At 36.1% G+C, this 17002-nt stretch overlaps 1 protein-coding gene across 4 annotated transcripts in view; it reads left to right on the top strand.

Annotated features, from left to right (window-relative positions):
* Tut7 (terminal uridylyl transferase 7) overlaps window positions 1–17002 on the top strand; it is a 73781-nt gene that overhangs the window by 21163 nt on the left and 35616 nt on the right. For all 4 annotated transcript variants that reach the window (XM_048330764.1, XM_048330783.1, XM_048330775.1 and 1 more), the window contains exons 10-14: window positions 728–847; window positions 8072–8224; window positions 11323–11503; window positions 12842–13935; window positions 14774–14924. In XM_048330764.1, the coding sequence (XP_048186721.1) occupies window positions 728–847; window positions 8072–8224; window positions 11323–11503; window positions 12842–13935; window positions 14774–14924 (1699 nt within the window). The remainder of the gene's footprint in view (window positions 1–727; window positions 848–8071; window positions 8225–11322; window positions 11504–12841; window positions 13936–14773; window positions 14925–17002) is intronic.

The raw sequence follows: 17002 nt of genomic DNA, 5'->3' as shown, positions 1-17002 counted from the left end.
CAAATGGTACATTTGCATGACTGTGAATTGACCATTACAGTGAAAACAATTTGGCTTAGAGATGAACCAATTCATCATTTTAATGATTTTTTTTTACGTTAACTGTGCATCTTTACCAATTGAGTGGATTTATGACAGATACTTAAACACCAAGTAGCAAACAATATTTTTGGGCCACCCCCAAATATATTCAGTCAACAAGATTAAATATTTCAGACTAAAACTCATTCAAAATCACAGTGTGTGGTTGCTGCAAAACTTTAAGGAACTTCTACAGTTGTATATTTTGTTACACTGCTATGGTTAGGGGTGTGGTGGGAATGCTACCCAGGGCCCAAGGTTAGCCAAGCACTCTCTGATTTATAGACTCCAACCATGCCATTTTGCTTTGAAAGTCCAGAAACTGTTACTGTCTCTTGATGCTGTTATATCTTAATCAGTAAAGCTTTTGTTATAAAGCACTTTATAATCTCTCTCTCTCTCTCTCTCTCTCTCTCTCTCTCTCTCTCTCTCTCTCTCTCTCTCCCTCTCCCTCTCCTCTCTCTCTCTTTCTGTCTCTTTCTGTCTCCCCCCACCCCCTTTTTCACCTGAGTTAGAGTCATTATATTTCAGGCTGGCATCAAACTTACTATAGCCATCTGTAACTTCATGCTACAGATTTGGTCAAATTGTTCAAAGGACAATTTGGTACATAAAGAATACTAATGTTCTTTTGTTTCATTTGTAGCTTTGCAGTATAGACCAACCTGAAGAAGGAGGCCTTCCACCTTATGTGTTTGCCTTGATGGTCATTTTTTTCCTTCAACAAAGGAAAGAACCTCTTTTGCCAGTTTATCTAGGATCATGGGTATGAAACATTTTTGCTTATATATTTGATAGTGATTTTCTTGTAGATCTATTTTTAGGTGTATCGATTTTATCTATAAATTTTATTGTAAATGTTTAGACATAATCTCAAAATCTAAAAACTTGATAGATTTGAAATAGATGTATTTATTTTACTGGTAGAAATAGTCAAATTTTCCATTGCTGAAATACTAACATTTTAAAATACAAGATGCTACCTTATGCCCAGCTAGGAAGAAATTACCTTTCTAATGGTACAATCATAATTGTGAACTTGAGGGGGTTCCAACAAGAGACTGTGAACTTGCATTAAATTTATTATTTGATTTATTCTTTGTTTCAGTTTCTAATTTGATACTTACATGTTCATATCTCTATAATGAAGGAATTACTTGATTCACTGTAACTTATTAGCTTTTTTTTTTTGCCAGTCCTGGGGCTTGGACTCAGGGCCTGAGCACTGACTGTCCCTGGCTTCTTTTTTTGCTCAAGGATAGGACTTTGCCACTTGAGCCACAGCGCCACCTCTGACCATTTTCTGTATATGTGGTGCTGGGGAATCGAACCTAGGGCTTCATGTATACAAGGCAAGCACTCTTGCCACTAGGCCATATTCCCAGCCCACTTATTAGCTATTGAACAGGTCAAACTACACTGCCTTTGATGCCTCAGATTCCTGTGCTCAAGATTCCTGTTCTCAGCCTTGTAAAAAGCTAAGAAAAGAGCACTTAGTATTAATCTTTATTTACTTTTTATCTCCCATGATCAGTAAAACAAGACAGAATGAGATTACAATTTATACCAGTAGATACAGAGATAAGTATTTGCTTCTTGAGCAATAATTTGATATTGTCTTTAAGATGAATTACACCTCAGTATAGAAAACAAATTTTAATTCTAGATAAATTAGAGTTGATTTATTCAAGTAAGATTTTAAGAAGACTAATACTGGTGGCTCATGCCTGTAATCCTAAGTACTCAGGAGACAGATGTGAGGATCACAGATCCAAGCCAGCCCAGGCAGGAAAATTTGTGAGACTTTTATAAAACTCCAATTAACTACCATAATGTCCAAAGTGGAGCTGTGGCTCAAAGTGGTAGAGCACTACTAGCCTTGAGTAAAGAAAGCTCAGGAATAGTGCCCAGGCCTTGAGTTCAAGCCCAACAACTGACTGAAAAAAATAAAAACATTTAAAAAGCAAGTAGTCCAAAAGGTCAAAAAGATGTTATTGTCTTTCTTTTAGAAAATTTATCTTGACTTGGTGATGCATGCCTGTAATCCTAAAAGACACGGGAAGAGGTGAAAGGAGAACTGAAAGTTCAAAGCTAGTCTGGGCTATGTAGTGAGACCCTGTCTCCCAAAAAAAACTTTTGGCATTAGTGGCTCATACTTGTTGAGCACAGTGGTGCATATCTCTCATAACAAGCTATATATGGGAGGTGAGAGCAGGAGAATTACTGTTCTAGGCCAGCCCACATAGAAATATATGTAAGACTGTTTCAGTGGAGGGAAGAAACTGAACATGGTGGCGCTCCTTCCTGTGGTCCCAGAAATTAAGAGAAGCCTAAAGAAGGTAGATCATGGCTCAGACATGAGCCTAGGCAGGAAGTGAGACCCTCAGTGAGTGCTCGGTGGAGAGCACTAACCTAGCATGTAAAAAACCTCAAGTTCAAGTTATAGCGACTGTCCTCACCTAAATGGTTTTAAGAATTTTTTTCTCTAAACTTTATAGAATTTGAATTAAGCAGAGACTTTATCTGCTAGGCCTTAGGAATAATGACATTTATAAATTCAATCCTGGCATAAGTGATTAAGGTATTCTGTATAGCCTCATTGTGCCTGGCATGCTAAAAAGAGAATTCATAGCCACAAGAGTGTGTCTTACTAGACTACTCTCCTGGAGGGAAAAAAGATTCAGAGAACAAAGTCAGCCTATTTAAGTAGAGATCTGTGAAAGTCTTTTAAGTTTTCCTTTTTGCCTTGATCCAAGAAAAGAGTTTAGGATGGACTCAAAACAGTTGAAATCATGTACCTATGGCTTGAAAGCAACTTGGATATATGGCCTTGACTATTGTCATCTTACTGAATAAGAGCTACATTTTGATATCCTGATCATTTCTAAGTAGCCATTTATCATTGTCACAAGGGTATAGAACAAGATTTTTTTTCTTGTCTAATGAGGAGATTAACTGTAGGATTTGCTTAAAACAGTATAATATTCTTCTATAGCCTAAGTATTATTTCTTCAGTAATGAAGCTAGAAACTTTCTGAAGAGACACTGAATTTGATTTTAACTACACCATTTGATTTTTTAAGATTTAATAACAAAATCAGGTATGTAGAGTCAAACACCAGATTGAATTCTACAGATAAAATAATATACTCTACTTTTGAACCCAAGTGATCTGTATTTCTCAGTGTTATAAGCTAGTTAGACATTGGTTTGTTGTCTTTTCTCAGAATATTCTTCAAAAATATAAAGGAAATGAGGGGGAAAGGATTTTAGCCATTCTGTAACCCTAATCAGATTTCAGCCACATTGGATAGTTTTCTAACCTTTTGCTCCCATTCAGAATTCTAATTTTATTGTCATTAGACCTGATATAACTAAAATTTGTTAGAACATGTTGTGAACCTTTTATTTTATTTATTTATTTATTTATTTATTTTTGGCCATTCCTGGGCCTTGGACTCAGGGCCTGAGCACCTTCCCTGACTCCCCCCCCCCCCCCCCCCCCCCTTAAGGCCAGCACTCTGCCACCTGAGCCACAGCGCCCCCTCTGGCCGTTTTCCATATATGTGGTGCTGGGGAATCGAACCGAGAGCTTCATGTGTAGGAGGCAAGCACTCTTGCCACTAGGCCATATTCCCAGCCCTGAACCTTTTATTTTAATTGGTATATTTAACCTTGTCTTTTTATAACCTTTTACTTCCAAAAATAGTATTTTACTAGTCTAGATGTTATTTAGCAGATCTGTGTAATTATGTAAACAAATCCCTAGCCAAGTAGTAGAAAAATGAGTAGCTTTAAAGTTTGTTACCCCCAGAGCAGTGCCCATCTAGGTTTTGTTTGTCACTTGACTTTGAGCATGTTATTTGATATCCAAGCCTCTGGATTTTTCTGAACCTCAAATGAGATCATAGATATAAAGTTTCTCCAAGGTAGGAAAAAAAAAGGTTCAAATGGTAGAGTGCTTGTCCAGCAAGCATAGGCTCTGTGTTCAAACCCAGATACCACAAACAAGGGTAATGACAGTAAAATTGTCTCAAGTTCCATTTGTTATAGAGAGTTAAACTGCAAACCAGGGGATCTTTCTCAAATAAGAGCTAAAAAACTGGACAGGATATAAAATCATGCTCTAGGAACTGAACCAAGACAAACTTTGGTGGAGACTCAAAACTTACAGCCAGTGATTGATAGTCACTTTTATCCAGCTTTGCCCCTAAAGATTAACTCCAATAGAAAGACCATTCCTCTTTCTATCCATACGACTAGAGCTACCTGAACATAAGAAGAGGTAAAATAAAAGGAAGAATACAAAGAACTAGACCATTGCTAATGTATAAAAGCCCACCACATTTTCAGTTAACTCCTGAACCAGAGTAAGTTTTGCATGGCAGGACCATGGAAGCCTTCACTCTTGCCCTCACAAGGGATTAGGCTAATACAGTAATCCATGGCTGACAGATCAGAAACACTTACTCCTTCCACCAGGGTAGAGCCAATATAAGAGTAGAAATATATAAAGGTATAGTTGACGGATTTCTGGAGGGATAGTTTGACAAGGGAGAGAATTAACACCTCCTTCAGTTCAGTGCTACTCTGCTCCCTGAAGTGAGTGAAATGAGGTAGGTTTCTGTTGGCCACTTTTGCCTTCCCCAGCATTATACTTAGACACCTGTGAAAATTTTGAAGATACCCTTTGTTTACCAGATGTAGTATACTTTAAATCTATTACTTTGTTGTTACTATTATTTCTGTTTTGTTTTCTATTAAATTTATTAATTGTGAAGAAGAGTCATACAGAGGTTAAATTAAAAACACCCATTGAAAATAAATTGTTCTTTGATTAGTACCTAACCAGGGCCTACCATATGGAGTAATTCTTTTGTCTGGAGTGTCAAGAGTGCTTACTCATTAGATTGTTATGGGCAACATCTCATATCATGAAGGTGATGCACAAGTATTTTTACTTATTTATTTACGTCTCTTTATTAGCAAATACTAAAGATATATCATGTAACAATGTACAGCTAGTGAGTATTCTAAATATAATTTCGTTAGTTTTGAAAAAAATTAAGCATACCAATTTTTACAAAAAATAAAACCAATTTATTTGTGACATTTCCCTCTAGAAGTTCTTTTATGTTTTGAGGATGAGAATTGGAGAAAACTTCTGGCTTGGTGAGAGGAAATGTAGAAATTTGCAACAGTCCTACAGGCCTTGAGCATTCTTTTAGTAAAAGCCTTCCCTCAGGAGATACTTATCAGAATGTAATTCCTTGGGTGATCCTAAGTCTTGTGGCTAAATCCACCATAGGTATTAATAATACTCATGTCCCGTCCAACCTCTCTCTCTCTAAGCCTGGGAGCAGATGAGCCAAGAAGAACTAAGAAGTACGTGTGGGTGCTCATAGTCTTAAAGCACAGGTTCACTAAAGGACAGACCTAATCTCGAAACTGTAAAGTGCTCCCCTTTCTAGAAAACTTACCCTATCAGCAAGGCTTCTGTATAATAGAATCACTTTGGTAAACTGTCTCAGAATTTATTCAGGTAATTTCTAACTTAAAGGTGAAGTCAATCTGTGAATTGAAAATAAGGACATCGGAGAAGTTTTAGTCTCCTGAAGTCTACAGCTACAAACAAAGGGTAAATGCATCCCGAGTTTTTAGTGAACATAAAACATCACTGCAAAAAGCCTGTTTACATGAACTTACAGGAAAGAGAAAAAAGGAATGTGAGGAAAAAGGAACAAAATATCTAATAATTGTAGGGCAGTTACTCAAGGTTGTAATGAATGGGTAATTGAAATATATAAAAAGGAGAAAGAAAAGAACAAGAAATATTTGAAGTAAGAATGATAGAATATTTCAAAATTAGACTCTTAAACCATGTGTGTTTGGGAACTGGAAATAGGAACTGAAGCTTAAAGAACTGCTCTAAGCCAGATATAGTGACACAGTTCTGTCATTTCAGCATTTTGGAGTGTGAGACTATAGAATTGTGAATTTGAGTTCAGCCTGGACTACATATACTCCCAGGAAATTTTTTAAAAAGCAGCTATCTACTAGAAGTATTAACTTACAGTTTGTCTAATCAAGCTAACCAGCTGCTAAAACAAAAATGAGAACATTTTCAAAGCATAAAACATACTGTTTCATAAATATTAATTACCATTTTCAGTCCAATGTCCAATGTTATTCAACATTCATGTAGCCAAAAAGAGGCCACTTCTCAAAAAATAAAAAAAAGTAACAAGCCAAATATGTTGGTCGACGTAACAAAATGCCTGAGAAAATCATTTAAAAGTAGGAAAGATTTACTTTTGTTCACAGTTTCGATGATCTCTTGTCCTGGATGCTTTGGGCCTAAGCTGGCACTTCATGACAGCAGGAGCAGCAGTTGACATAGGACAGTTATTCACTTTATGGTGACCAGAACCAAAGAGAGGGACATTATGTCCCACTATCCCCTTCATGATGTGGGGGGGAAAAAAACACTTGACAAAATCCAACATTTATTTATTAATAAAAATTTATTTGGAACCAGATCTCAACCTGAAAGTAGACATCTTACTTAATGGTGGAGTGCTAGGTGTTTTCACTGTGTCAAAGGTGAGAAGCAGGGATGGGGATATAGCCTAGTGGCAAGAGTGCCTGCCTTGGATACACGAGGCCCTAGGTTCGATTCCCCAGCACCACATATACAGAAAATGGCCAGAAGTGGCGCTGTGGCTCAAGTGGCAGAGTGCTAGCCTTGAGCGGGAAGAAGCCAGGGACAGTGCTCAGGCCCTGAGTCCAAGGCCCAGGACTGGCCAAAAAAAAAAATAAAAAAAAAAAGGTGAGAAGCAAAGGAAGTTGTACCCCTCCTCTATCATAATCAGCATTTGCAGAGTGTCTTGCCATTACAATAAAAAAGGCAGGGGAAATGCAGTTTAAAAGGAATAAATGTTTTTATACAGTAATATTTTTTAAAAATAGGACACTTTTCGAACTAATAGTATGGTGATAGGACACAAAGCTAATGTAGAAATATCAGTTGCACTTTTATAAACAAGCAGCCAACAGTTGGAAAATTAAGTTTCAGACATTTCCATTAGTCTAGATGTGGTATATACTCATACTCATTTATCACACCCCTCCCATTCCATTAACAATAATGCCAGAAAACATACATTATTTAAGAGTAAGTTTAACAAGGAATGTTTACTAAATGCTAAATAAAGTTATGATAAGTACCATAATGTAGTAAAGAGGTTAACACTTCAGTTAACCTCTTTAAAGCTCTTCTCAGAGCTTTCTCTTTTACGCTAACATTCATTAATAGCACATAAAAGTGTTCTTTGGAACTTCTGGACTTAATGAGAAAATTACATGAAATTAATATCTAAATTTTTCTCATTAGAAGGATCTAGTTTTTACAATTAAATCTGTTGACAATATTTGTAGTAAGTTTTTATAGTAAATTTATTTCCAAAATTTATTCAGCATTTCTCTATGCTGCATACTACAAAAATAACTAATGGCACCACTTTTCCATGAAACCATGAAGTTTCAGTGTTACCATTTTATAGGAGTTTAATGTGGAGAGAGAGGTCTCAGTTTTTTGAGGTCACCTAGCTAATATGTGAGTCCATTTAATTTTACTTTTGAATCCATGGCTGAAGTCTCTAGGCCATGTTGATCTCTTAATTTTTTTTTCTTTTTTACATTGGATCCATGGCCGCATGCACTCTGCTACTCTACCCAATAAAATAATTATCAGTGGTAACATTTTCTGTGAAAGTTTCACTAGGTCACCATTTATTTGGCAAAATCTTATTTACTACTCTAAATATACCTTTTACTTATCTGAGATATTCCATAAATGATGTCTTTTATTTACTGGCATTCATAATTTATGCATTATAGGTTAGCTTTTCATTCCTTCAGTGATTTTAATGTGCTGTGGTTGATACAAAATGCGTATGCCCTGTAATAATATTTATGCAATTTTTCCTAGATTGAAGGATTTTCATTAAACAAACTAGGCAGTTTCAATCTTAAAGACATTGAGAATGACTTCGTGGTCTGGGAATATACTGAAAATGCTGCAGGGGACATGAACACAGCAAAAGAAGAGGCACCGAAAGAAATGCCAGTTAAGAAAGGACAGGTCTGCTTTCTCATTTCTAGTTATATCATTGATGCTTTATTTCATTTGTCAAATGTGGAACTTATGTGTTGATTAATTTTCCTGTCTCTGTCTTTAACTATCTTAACTATTTTTTATTTCTCCTGTCACATCCCAAATAGCCCTCCTTTTACTGTGGTGTTTTTCTCTTCCCCTAAATTTGTCCTTCTGAAACTGATTTTTTTCATTTAACATGATGATATCTAGTTCTATTCATTTTCCAGTAAGCAAAATTATTTTACTCTTTATAGCTAAATTAAATTTTGTTGTGTTTATATGATACCACATTTTTTTTATCAGTTCACTCCTTTATAGGTACCTAGGGTGATTCCATAAGTTGGCTATTGTGAATGGCATAGTGATATACATGTATGTGTTATCTCTATAGGAAGTTCACTTTGATTCTTTAGGCACTCCAGAAATAGCTAGATCATAGAATCATTTTTTTTGAAGACCCTCCATGATAATTTTTGACTATTCCATTTCCTAGTTGATGTAATACTTTCATAGAAAAGTAGTGAAAAAGGTTAAAAAATTAAATCCATTTATTTATATGATTTCTTCTGTATATAGAGACCTTTGGAAAGTATTAAGAATTGATAAGAATTGAGTGGTAAATAAATCCCTATATATTCTGAAAAGAGTTTAGGATTTACATGGTGTTATTTGGTTTAAGTATATAGGAAGTTAAATTCACATTAGTAAAATAACAATAATAAATATGTGACTTAATGCATTGCTCCCATACTATTGGGAGTGAATAGAATTATTTGCACATAAATTGCCATTGGAATTTCAAGTGAAAATTTGTTCAGTGTAATTTTATTACTACTACTACGAATAGGATTCTGTCTCATTGGCAAATGATCTGAAACCTCCTGACCTTCTCTTAACCCTTTGGAGTCAGGTATCAACCACAGCCACAAAACACTAATGAGACCAATATTTTAATCCTAGCTCTACTTCGGCAAGTCATATAATTCTTCCAGTCCATGGTTAACTCATGTCTAAAATGAGAGAGAGTGGTAAATCATCGATACTCCAGTAGTGTTTTCTAGAATCTTTGAGTATTAGGGAAAGAAAGGAAAGGTGCCACATCACCTCTTTTTCCGTGGCAATAGCCCCACTTAACGTTTTCTGTTTCACAATCCAGTACAGACTGTGTGAACTTTTATTCCAGCTCTCCCACTTCCTAGCTGTGTGTCCTTGGGCAAGTTACTTAATTTTTATGGGTCCTAGTTTCCTCCCTACAAATGGGGATAATATTGGTACTCCCTCATAGGGTCATTGATTCATAAAATGTTTAACTCAGTGCCAAGCACTCAATGAGCACTTAATAAATGTTAGCTTCTATTCGTAATTTATTCAAAAAAGAAATTTATTCTAAAAGGACTTTTAAAAGCCAGTTTGAGTGCTGGTAGTTTGGTGCTGGTAGTCTACACATTTCAAAAGTCTTTAATATAATGTTCCATTCTAGTATTTTCAAGTCATTTCCATGAGATGCTTAAAAACATCTCTTTGTAAAGCTGAAAAAGGCTATGTATAAAGAGATGAAATTTAATAAAGATCTAATTCCTGGAGGTTTTCTTTATGTCCTCAACTGTACTGTTTGGGACCTAGACAACTTCCATTTTCAGTCACTTCTGAATTGACACTTGTTCTGATTGAGATTTACTAATTAATGAAATACTATACCACCTGCCTGAAATGTGATGTGAGAAAGTATGATTGGAGACAAATATGTCTTAAAGTTTTTTCAATGCAAATTATAGGAATAATGCGAAGAAAAAGTCCTAATGTTTTCTTTTAATGCTATTTGGAGAGATTTATTTATGTTGCCACTACTAAAATTATGTATTTTAAACATTGTGAAAGTTGCATGTGACATAACAAAGCACTGGCTGGAATCAGGAGATTTTATTCTGCCACTGACAAGCAGTGCAATGTACTGACAAGCCACAGAAACTCTTGGGGCTTTAGTTTCTTCTCTTGTAACATGGGAGTTGAACTAGATTACCTCTAAGAGCATCTTATAGTTGTGACCTTGTGTTTCAATGATATTATGAATTTCTTTTACTTAAAAGACTAACTGAAAAAGTACAGAGAGCAACCACGTCTGCCAGATGCTTTCCCTTGTTTCTCATTTAATCCTCATAACTATCCTGTGTTATAGGTGGTATCATCCCTACTCTGCAGATAATGATAGCGACCATTTTTTGAACATTGTGTGCCAGGCACTGTGCTAAGCACTTTACAGATACTATCTCACTCAGTCCTCCCAACAACCCTATGAGGTGGGTACTGTTATCCCCGTCTGTCAGATGAGGAAGCTAAGTCTTAGACAGGTTATAGACCTTGATGAAAATCATACACAGCTAGTACTTGGTAGAGTTTGGGTTTCAAACTAAGCTTATCCCGATGCCAAAGCCAGTGTGATGTACTATCAGTGAATCTGCTGAATTGCAGAGCAGTTAAGAGCTCTGGAATGGCAGAATCCTTATTTGAACTTGAGTGCTTTTCAATATACTAAGTATGTGCTTAAACTCAAAAGTCTGAGACTGTAAAAACTATTATGGATTTCTGACTTTAAAACTAGTGACCGCTGACAGATTTAGTGTGGTGATGTAGGTCTTCTAGGCCATGAAAAGACTTTTTTCTCCCTTTTCTCTATGCCTTTAGCCACTGTCCTTTTCTGGGTATCTGTTTGCACCTGTAACGTGCTTCAGCAGCTGTAACAGAAGAGGTCCATGCTGAGCATATAATAGCAACCTATGCAGGGCACTCTCCCTGTTACTGTGACTTGAGAATTAAATGTGCTCCCTGGCTAGGTAAAATGAGTCTTCCAATTCCTGTAATAACATCTGGATTTTAACAAAGACACTAATCCCAATAATGCAGTGACATGATATTATTTAACTGCAAGCAAAATAGAATGTAGTATTTGATTGATCAGGATGGATTATCAAATTTATGTCTTTGCTAAGGTTTTCCAGATTTTTAAATTTTTGTTTGAATGATCTTTCATTTTCTAGGTTGAGCCAGCATTTGAAATAACCTGTGTTTCTCTTTGCTGTTTGTAGGTACCATTAATGTTTGATACAAAACATCAGCCTTCAGTACCAGTTGGGCAGCTCTGGGTGGAATTGCTGCGATTCTATGCTTTAGAATTTAATTTGGCTGATTTAGTAATAAGTATTCGTGTCAAAGAATCTATATCTCGGGAATCAAAGGATTGGCCCAAAAAACGAATTGCTATTGAAGGTATCTCAAGATGTTTAATCCTCCCCTTCCTCTCTTTAAAAGGTGCCAGTCTGACAGCATGCTTTTTGTTTCAGTCTCTTTTCAGTTCCTAAGATAGGCCTATTTTAAATGTGAAGTAAATATTACAATCTTTTTTGTGTTACGTTGGGTCATTCCAAGGAACCAGATCACTCTTGTTTTTAAAGTTTCACAGTACAATAATTGTTACATAGCTGGAGTCCATTTGAGTCCTTTGAAAGTTTCTTAGCAACTTAAACAGTTAAAAAACATTTTTCCCAGCTATTTGTGTGTCCCTTTCCTCTTTACTATCCTCACTTTTCTATTTCTAAATTCATCATTTTATAGCTTGCTGTTGAAATTTAGTTTTGTAAAAGTTATGAAAATGCTTTTGTCATGAAAAAATTACTTTATTAGTTGGATGACTGTTCAGTAGAGGGTTCAGGTAGTTATTTTTGAAATTGGAAGTAACTTACTCATAAACACCCCCTTTAGTGCAGACTGTTGAACTGAAACCACTGTACTATGAATGTCAATAAATGGACTAGTTTTTCTCAGCTTTGCAAATTCAGGTGTTTGAAATAAATACCTCTAGAAATACTTTCTTCCTTTTGGTAATTTAAAGGACCTCCTACATAAAATTCTTTTTTTTTGTTTTGTTTTTCTTTTTTGGGTTGTTGGTTTTTTTGCTTGATTTTTTTTTTCAAGCTTTATGTTGCATTAGAGAGGGTTTTTCTTTTTTTTCATTTTGCATTTTGCATCAATTCTTTATGCAGTCATGGGGATCTCACGTTTTTAAACCCTCCCCTGCAGTTTCTGTGGCTCAGCTCTTCTGGCCAATTGCCTAACCTGCTGGAGTTCTAGGGGAGGAGAAAAGATTGAGAGAAGTGGTGTCTCCTCCCGGTGTCTCCCTCTCACCCCTGAAACTCAGGCCAACCAATTCAGTGATGGGGCTTTCCAGGTCAGAAGAGTGGAGGTAAGCGTGACACCACAGGACTGGCTGAGTGGGGAGCAGAGCACTCAGCAGGAAGCCTGTCAGAAAGACCTGATTTCCCCAAGGTGTGAGAGCCACATTCATGATGCTATTCCCACCTCCCAAGTTAGAGAGCAAAATAGGGAAAGGGTCCTGGTAATGAACAGTATGGGTTTTCTTCATAGAGCTTATATTTCAGAAAGCATTGGTGGTCTTCTTGTTCCCTGTCCATCAACCCACTTTTGAAAGTGTAAGATGTGTGGTAAATTTTACTGTTGTCTATTTGTTGTCTGCTTTTATACTACATTATGTTAAGGTTTAAAGCATGAAGTACAAATGTATGATGTAGTGAATCTTTCTCATTACAGATCCCTACTCTGTTAAAAGAAATGTGGCAAGAACTCTAAATAACCAGCCTGTGTTTCAATATATACTTCATTGTTTAAGGACAACATATAAATATTTTGCTCTTCCACACAAAGTTACAAAATCCAGCCTTCCAAAGCCCCTGAGCCCTAATACATGTGTTTCAGAACATTCTACAGAAACAACTAATCATGATCCAGATATCCAAGCAAAAGATGATAAACTTAAAAACTCAGATTTGGCTCAAGATCCTGGTGCTACTACCACTTCAACTTCAAACACTTGTAAGGCACAGCTACTTACTCTAAAAGAGACTACTGAAAACTTTAGAAGCCCACCAGTGGATAATATAGAAAATGTACATTTCAGTGTTCACTTGGAAAACTCAGGCCATAAGCAAACAGATGTCAGTAATGAGGATGAGGATGTTACAGTACACCATCAAAAAACAGGAAATAAAAATGAAAGAGAGAGAATCAGAAGGACAGGTGAACATCCATTTACTACCAATGATCAAAAATTAAGCAGTAGCAAGCATGGAGATCTTTTAGCCTGCAATAGCACGTGTAATTGTGAGACAGATAGTTCTTGGGATTTAGAAGACATTGAAAATCTTAAAACTGAAGAAGGTGATGATGGATTTGTTCCTTTAGATGACAATGCTGATTTTGATAGAAAGCATATAGAAAGTACCAGTGATCGAGAAGAATTTATAAACCACTTTGACCCTTTAGTCCAAGGCCAGACATCAGAAATTACTCACTTTAATGAAGAGGAAGAAGAAGAGGATGAGGAAGAGGAACCCAGGCTCACTAACCAAAGGGAAGAAGGGTATGGCATTGGTAATGAAGATGAGCTAGACAACACTTACACTGGATCAGGAGATGAGGATGCTTTATCTGAAGAGGATGATGAATTAGTTGACCCTGCTAAATATGAAGAGATCAAAGATTGTGGAAAGCATGTAGATGGAGCTCTACTCATAGAGCTTAATAATATAAGTCTTAAAGAAGAAAATACATGTGAGGAAAATTCACCTGTGGATCTGTCCAATTTCATCTATGAATTTAGCAAACTCATCTTCACCAAAGGCAAGGTAACCATTGCCACTTCTAAGAGACCTTTAAATAATTTTAATGACTATAATTTATGTATACTAGAATAGGCGGTCTGGGAGGATGGCCTAGTGGCAATAGTGCTTGCCTCCTATTCATGAAGCCCTAGGTTCGATTACCCAGCACCCACATATATAGAAAAACGGCCAGACGTGGCACTGTGGATCAAGTGGCAGAGTGCTAGCCTTGAGCAAAAAGAAGCCAGGGACAGTGTTCAGGCCCTGTTAGGACTGGCAAAAAAAAAATAGAATAGGCATTCTCCTGTTGTGGTTTTTTTTTTTCTTCTGTTGTTAACAGATTTGTATTTTATCATAATATGATCACTCTCCTTAAAACTCATGGAAATCTACATAGGAGGAAGGGAATGCTGGCAGTAACTATCCTTTTCTCTTGAGGATATCATAAGTATGTTCCTATCACAGATCCTTTGGAGTGGTTGCACATTAAATTTCATTTCTTTAAAATGTGTACTTCAAAAAAAAAGATTATATCCTGCGCCGGTGGCTCACACTTATAACCCTAGCTACTCAGGAGGCTAAGATCTGAGAATCGCTATTCAGAGCCTGAGCCAGGGCAGGAAAGTCCATGAGACTCTTATGTACAATTAACCACCAGAAAAAAGCAGAAGTGTCACTGTGGCTCAAAGTGGTAAGAGTGCCAGCCTTAAACTGAAGCACTGAGGGACAGTGCCCAGACCCAGAGTTCAAATCCCACGACTGACCAAAAAAAGGAAAAAGGGATTCCCTTCCCCAAATTTCTTTAGCAAATAAATGTACTGTTTCATTTACCATCTTATTTTGCTTTGCTATATTCCTGAAGTCTCCTACAGTTGTATGCAGCTTATGCAAACGAGAAGGTCATCTAAAAAAGGACTGTCCAGAAGACTTTAAAAGAATCCAGTTGGAACCTTTGCCACCACTAACACCCAAGTTTTCAAATATCTTGGATCAAGTTTGCATTCAGTGTTATAGTAAGTTTTTTATTTGAGTAAATTATTTACTCAAAGTCTTCACGGAATCAATGTTGTATTAACACTCTAAGCATTTATTAATTCTCCAATGTATCTGCTATCTTTTATATCTTGTTTGTCCCACTTGGGACACAATAATTATTAAAGAAAGGGAGGAAAGAAGGGAATATTTTTAAAGTTTTTCCCCCCTTTCTCACTCCATCTTTTGGCCATACTGGGGTTTAAACTCAGCACCTCATGCTTGCTAGTCAGGCCCTGAACTAGAGCCCTCCCATACTCTTTTTTAATGTTTAGTATTGGGAATTGAAATAGGGGCCTTATAGACACTTGGTATGATCTACCAATGAGCAGCACCCCAGTTCCTTTAAGTCTTATCATTAAAGCATTATACTATCATTCTCTACCTGGTATTCCTTGAAATGATTTTCTAGATAGATTTAATAGCACAAACAGTATTCCCAGGCTGATAGGAAATAACTACATACTACCCACTTCCCTTATAGGAAGTAAATCTCCTTTGAGATTTCCAGGGCACATTATAATAAGGCATGTGAGCAATAATATTATACAGAAATCTTTTAACACTAATCCTAATTTCTAATTCATTAACTCTAATTTCTAAACTTTGAGCACAAAACAGTTTTTTATTAGCATACATTAGTGGTACAAAGGGTATTTTTGTTATGACATTCCATACATGCATACAATATGCCTCAACAGCCTCACATTTGTCATCTTGTTCTTGTTTTCTGAGGAATTGGAATCAAATTGATAATTATCTTCTATTGCTAATGAAGTCTGCTAAGAAGGCCCAAAACTTTAGTGTTTAAAATTATTAAGAGCTTTTTTGTTACTTTTAGATAGTTCTATAAAGAAGTTTCAATTCAACATGTTGGTTTATAGGTATAGTGCATCTTGATTTGAGTCATTCCTTCCATCATTCTCAACAGCCCATCCTCTCAAGTATCTTCGTTCTATTTTCACATAAATACATTCAATATTACTACTGTATTTCCACCTTTCCTCTTTTGATTTTTTCATCTTCCTCTTTTATCTTCCATGTCTCAAAGAATACATGTTTCTGCTTATTAGTCCCATTTTGTTAAATTGTTAGTTGTTCAAATAAGTTATTCTATGGAAAACTACCACTTTGTGTACCATACTTGAGTCAGTTTGATCATATATGTTTACGTTTGGCACCTGATGTTAGTTGTTCAAAGGAATTATACTATTGGAATCTTCCATTGTATATACCATACTTTGATCAATTTGTTGTGTGGATATGTGCTTACAGCCCTGTGTATGGTTTTTTTATATATGGTTATAATTTAGATCTAACTTGCACATGTGAGAAAGAAAAGTGCCCCCTTTATCTCTCTGAGTCTGACTTCACTTAGCATTTTTCCGAATTCATCCATTTTCCTGCAAATGACATTCTATTATTCTTCCTGATGGATGAATGAATAATATATTCTATATATCCATATTTTCTTGATCTTTTTAAAAGTTATTATAAAAATTGTTATTATAAAGGTGATGTACAGAGAGGTTACAGTTTCATAAGTCAGGTAAAGAGTATGTTTCCTTTTGGACAACATCAGCTCTTCTTTTTCTCTCTCCCAGTTTTTCCCTCCCATCCACACCCACAGATTGTGTAGTTCATTTTCAACATAGTTTCTAGTGAGTACCACTGCTGCCTTTCTTAACCCTTTGTCCCTCTATTTCTGTGTCCTCCCTTTTCCTCCCAAAGACAAACACAGATAAAAAGAAAAACAGCAACAAAGAAAAAAAGAAACTCTTGTTTCCATTTCCTAGAGTTCATTTTCTTGATCTATTGTTCATTTGTAGAGCATCAGGCCTTTCTCATAACTTGGCTATGGTAAATAGTACAGCAGTGAACATAGGTGTGCAGGTGTCTTTATTGTATCCTGACATGGAAATCTTTGGTTAAAAGTTTAGAATGGCATCACTGGATCATTCTTTTTTTGAGGAATCTCTATATTGCCTTCCTTAGTGGCTGTCCTAGTTTATATTCCCACCAATAGCAATAAGGTTGTTTTTCCTCTCAAATCCTCATA

The sequence above is a fragment of the Perognathus longimembris genome, chromosome 1, assembly GCF_023159225.1.
Source record: "Perognathus longimembris pacificus isolate PPM17 chromosome 1, ASM2315922v1, whole genome shotgun sequence".
Classification (NCBI taxonomy): Eukaryota; Metazoa; Chordata; class Mammalia; order Rodentia; family Heteromyidae; genus Perognathus; species Perognathus longimembris.
The sequence above is the reverse complement of the archived record's forward strand: the minus strand, read 5'-3'. Positions and strand labels throughout refer to the sequence as shown.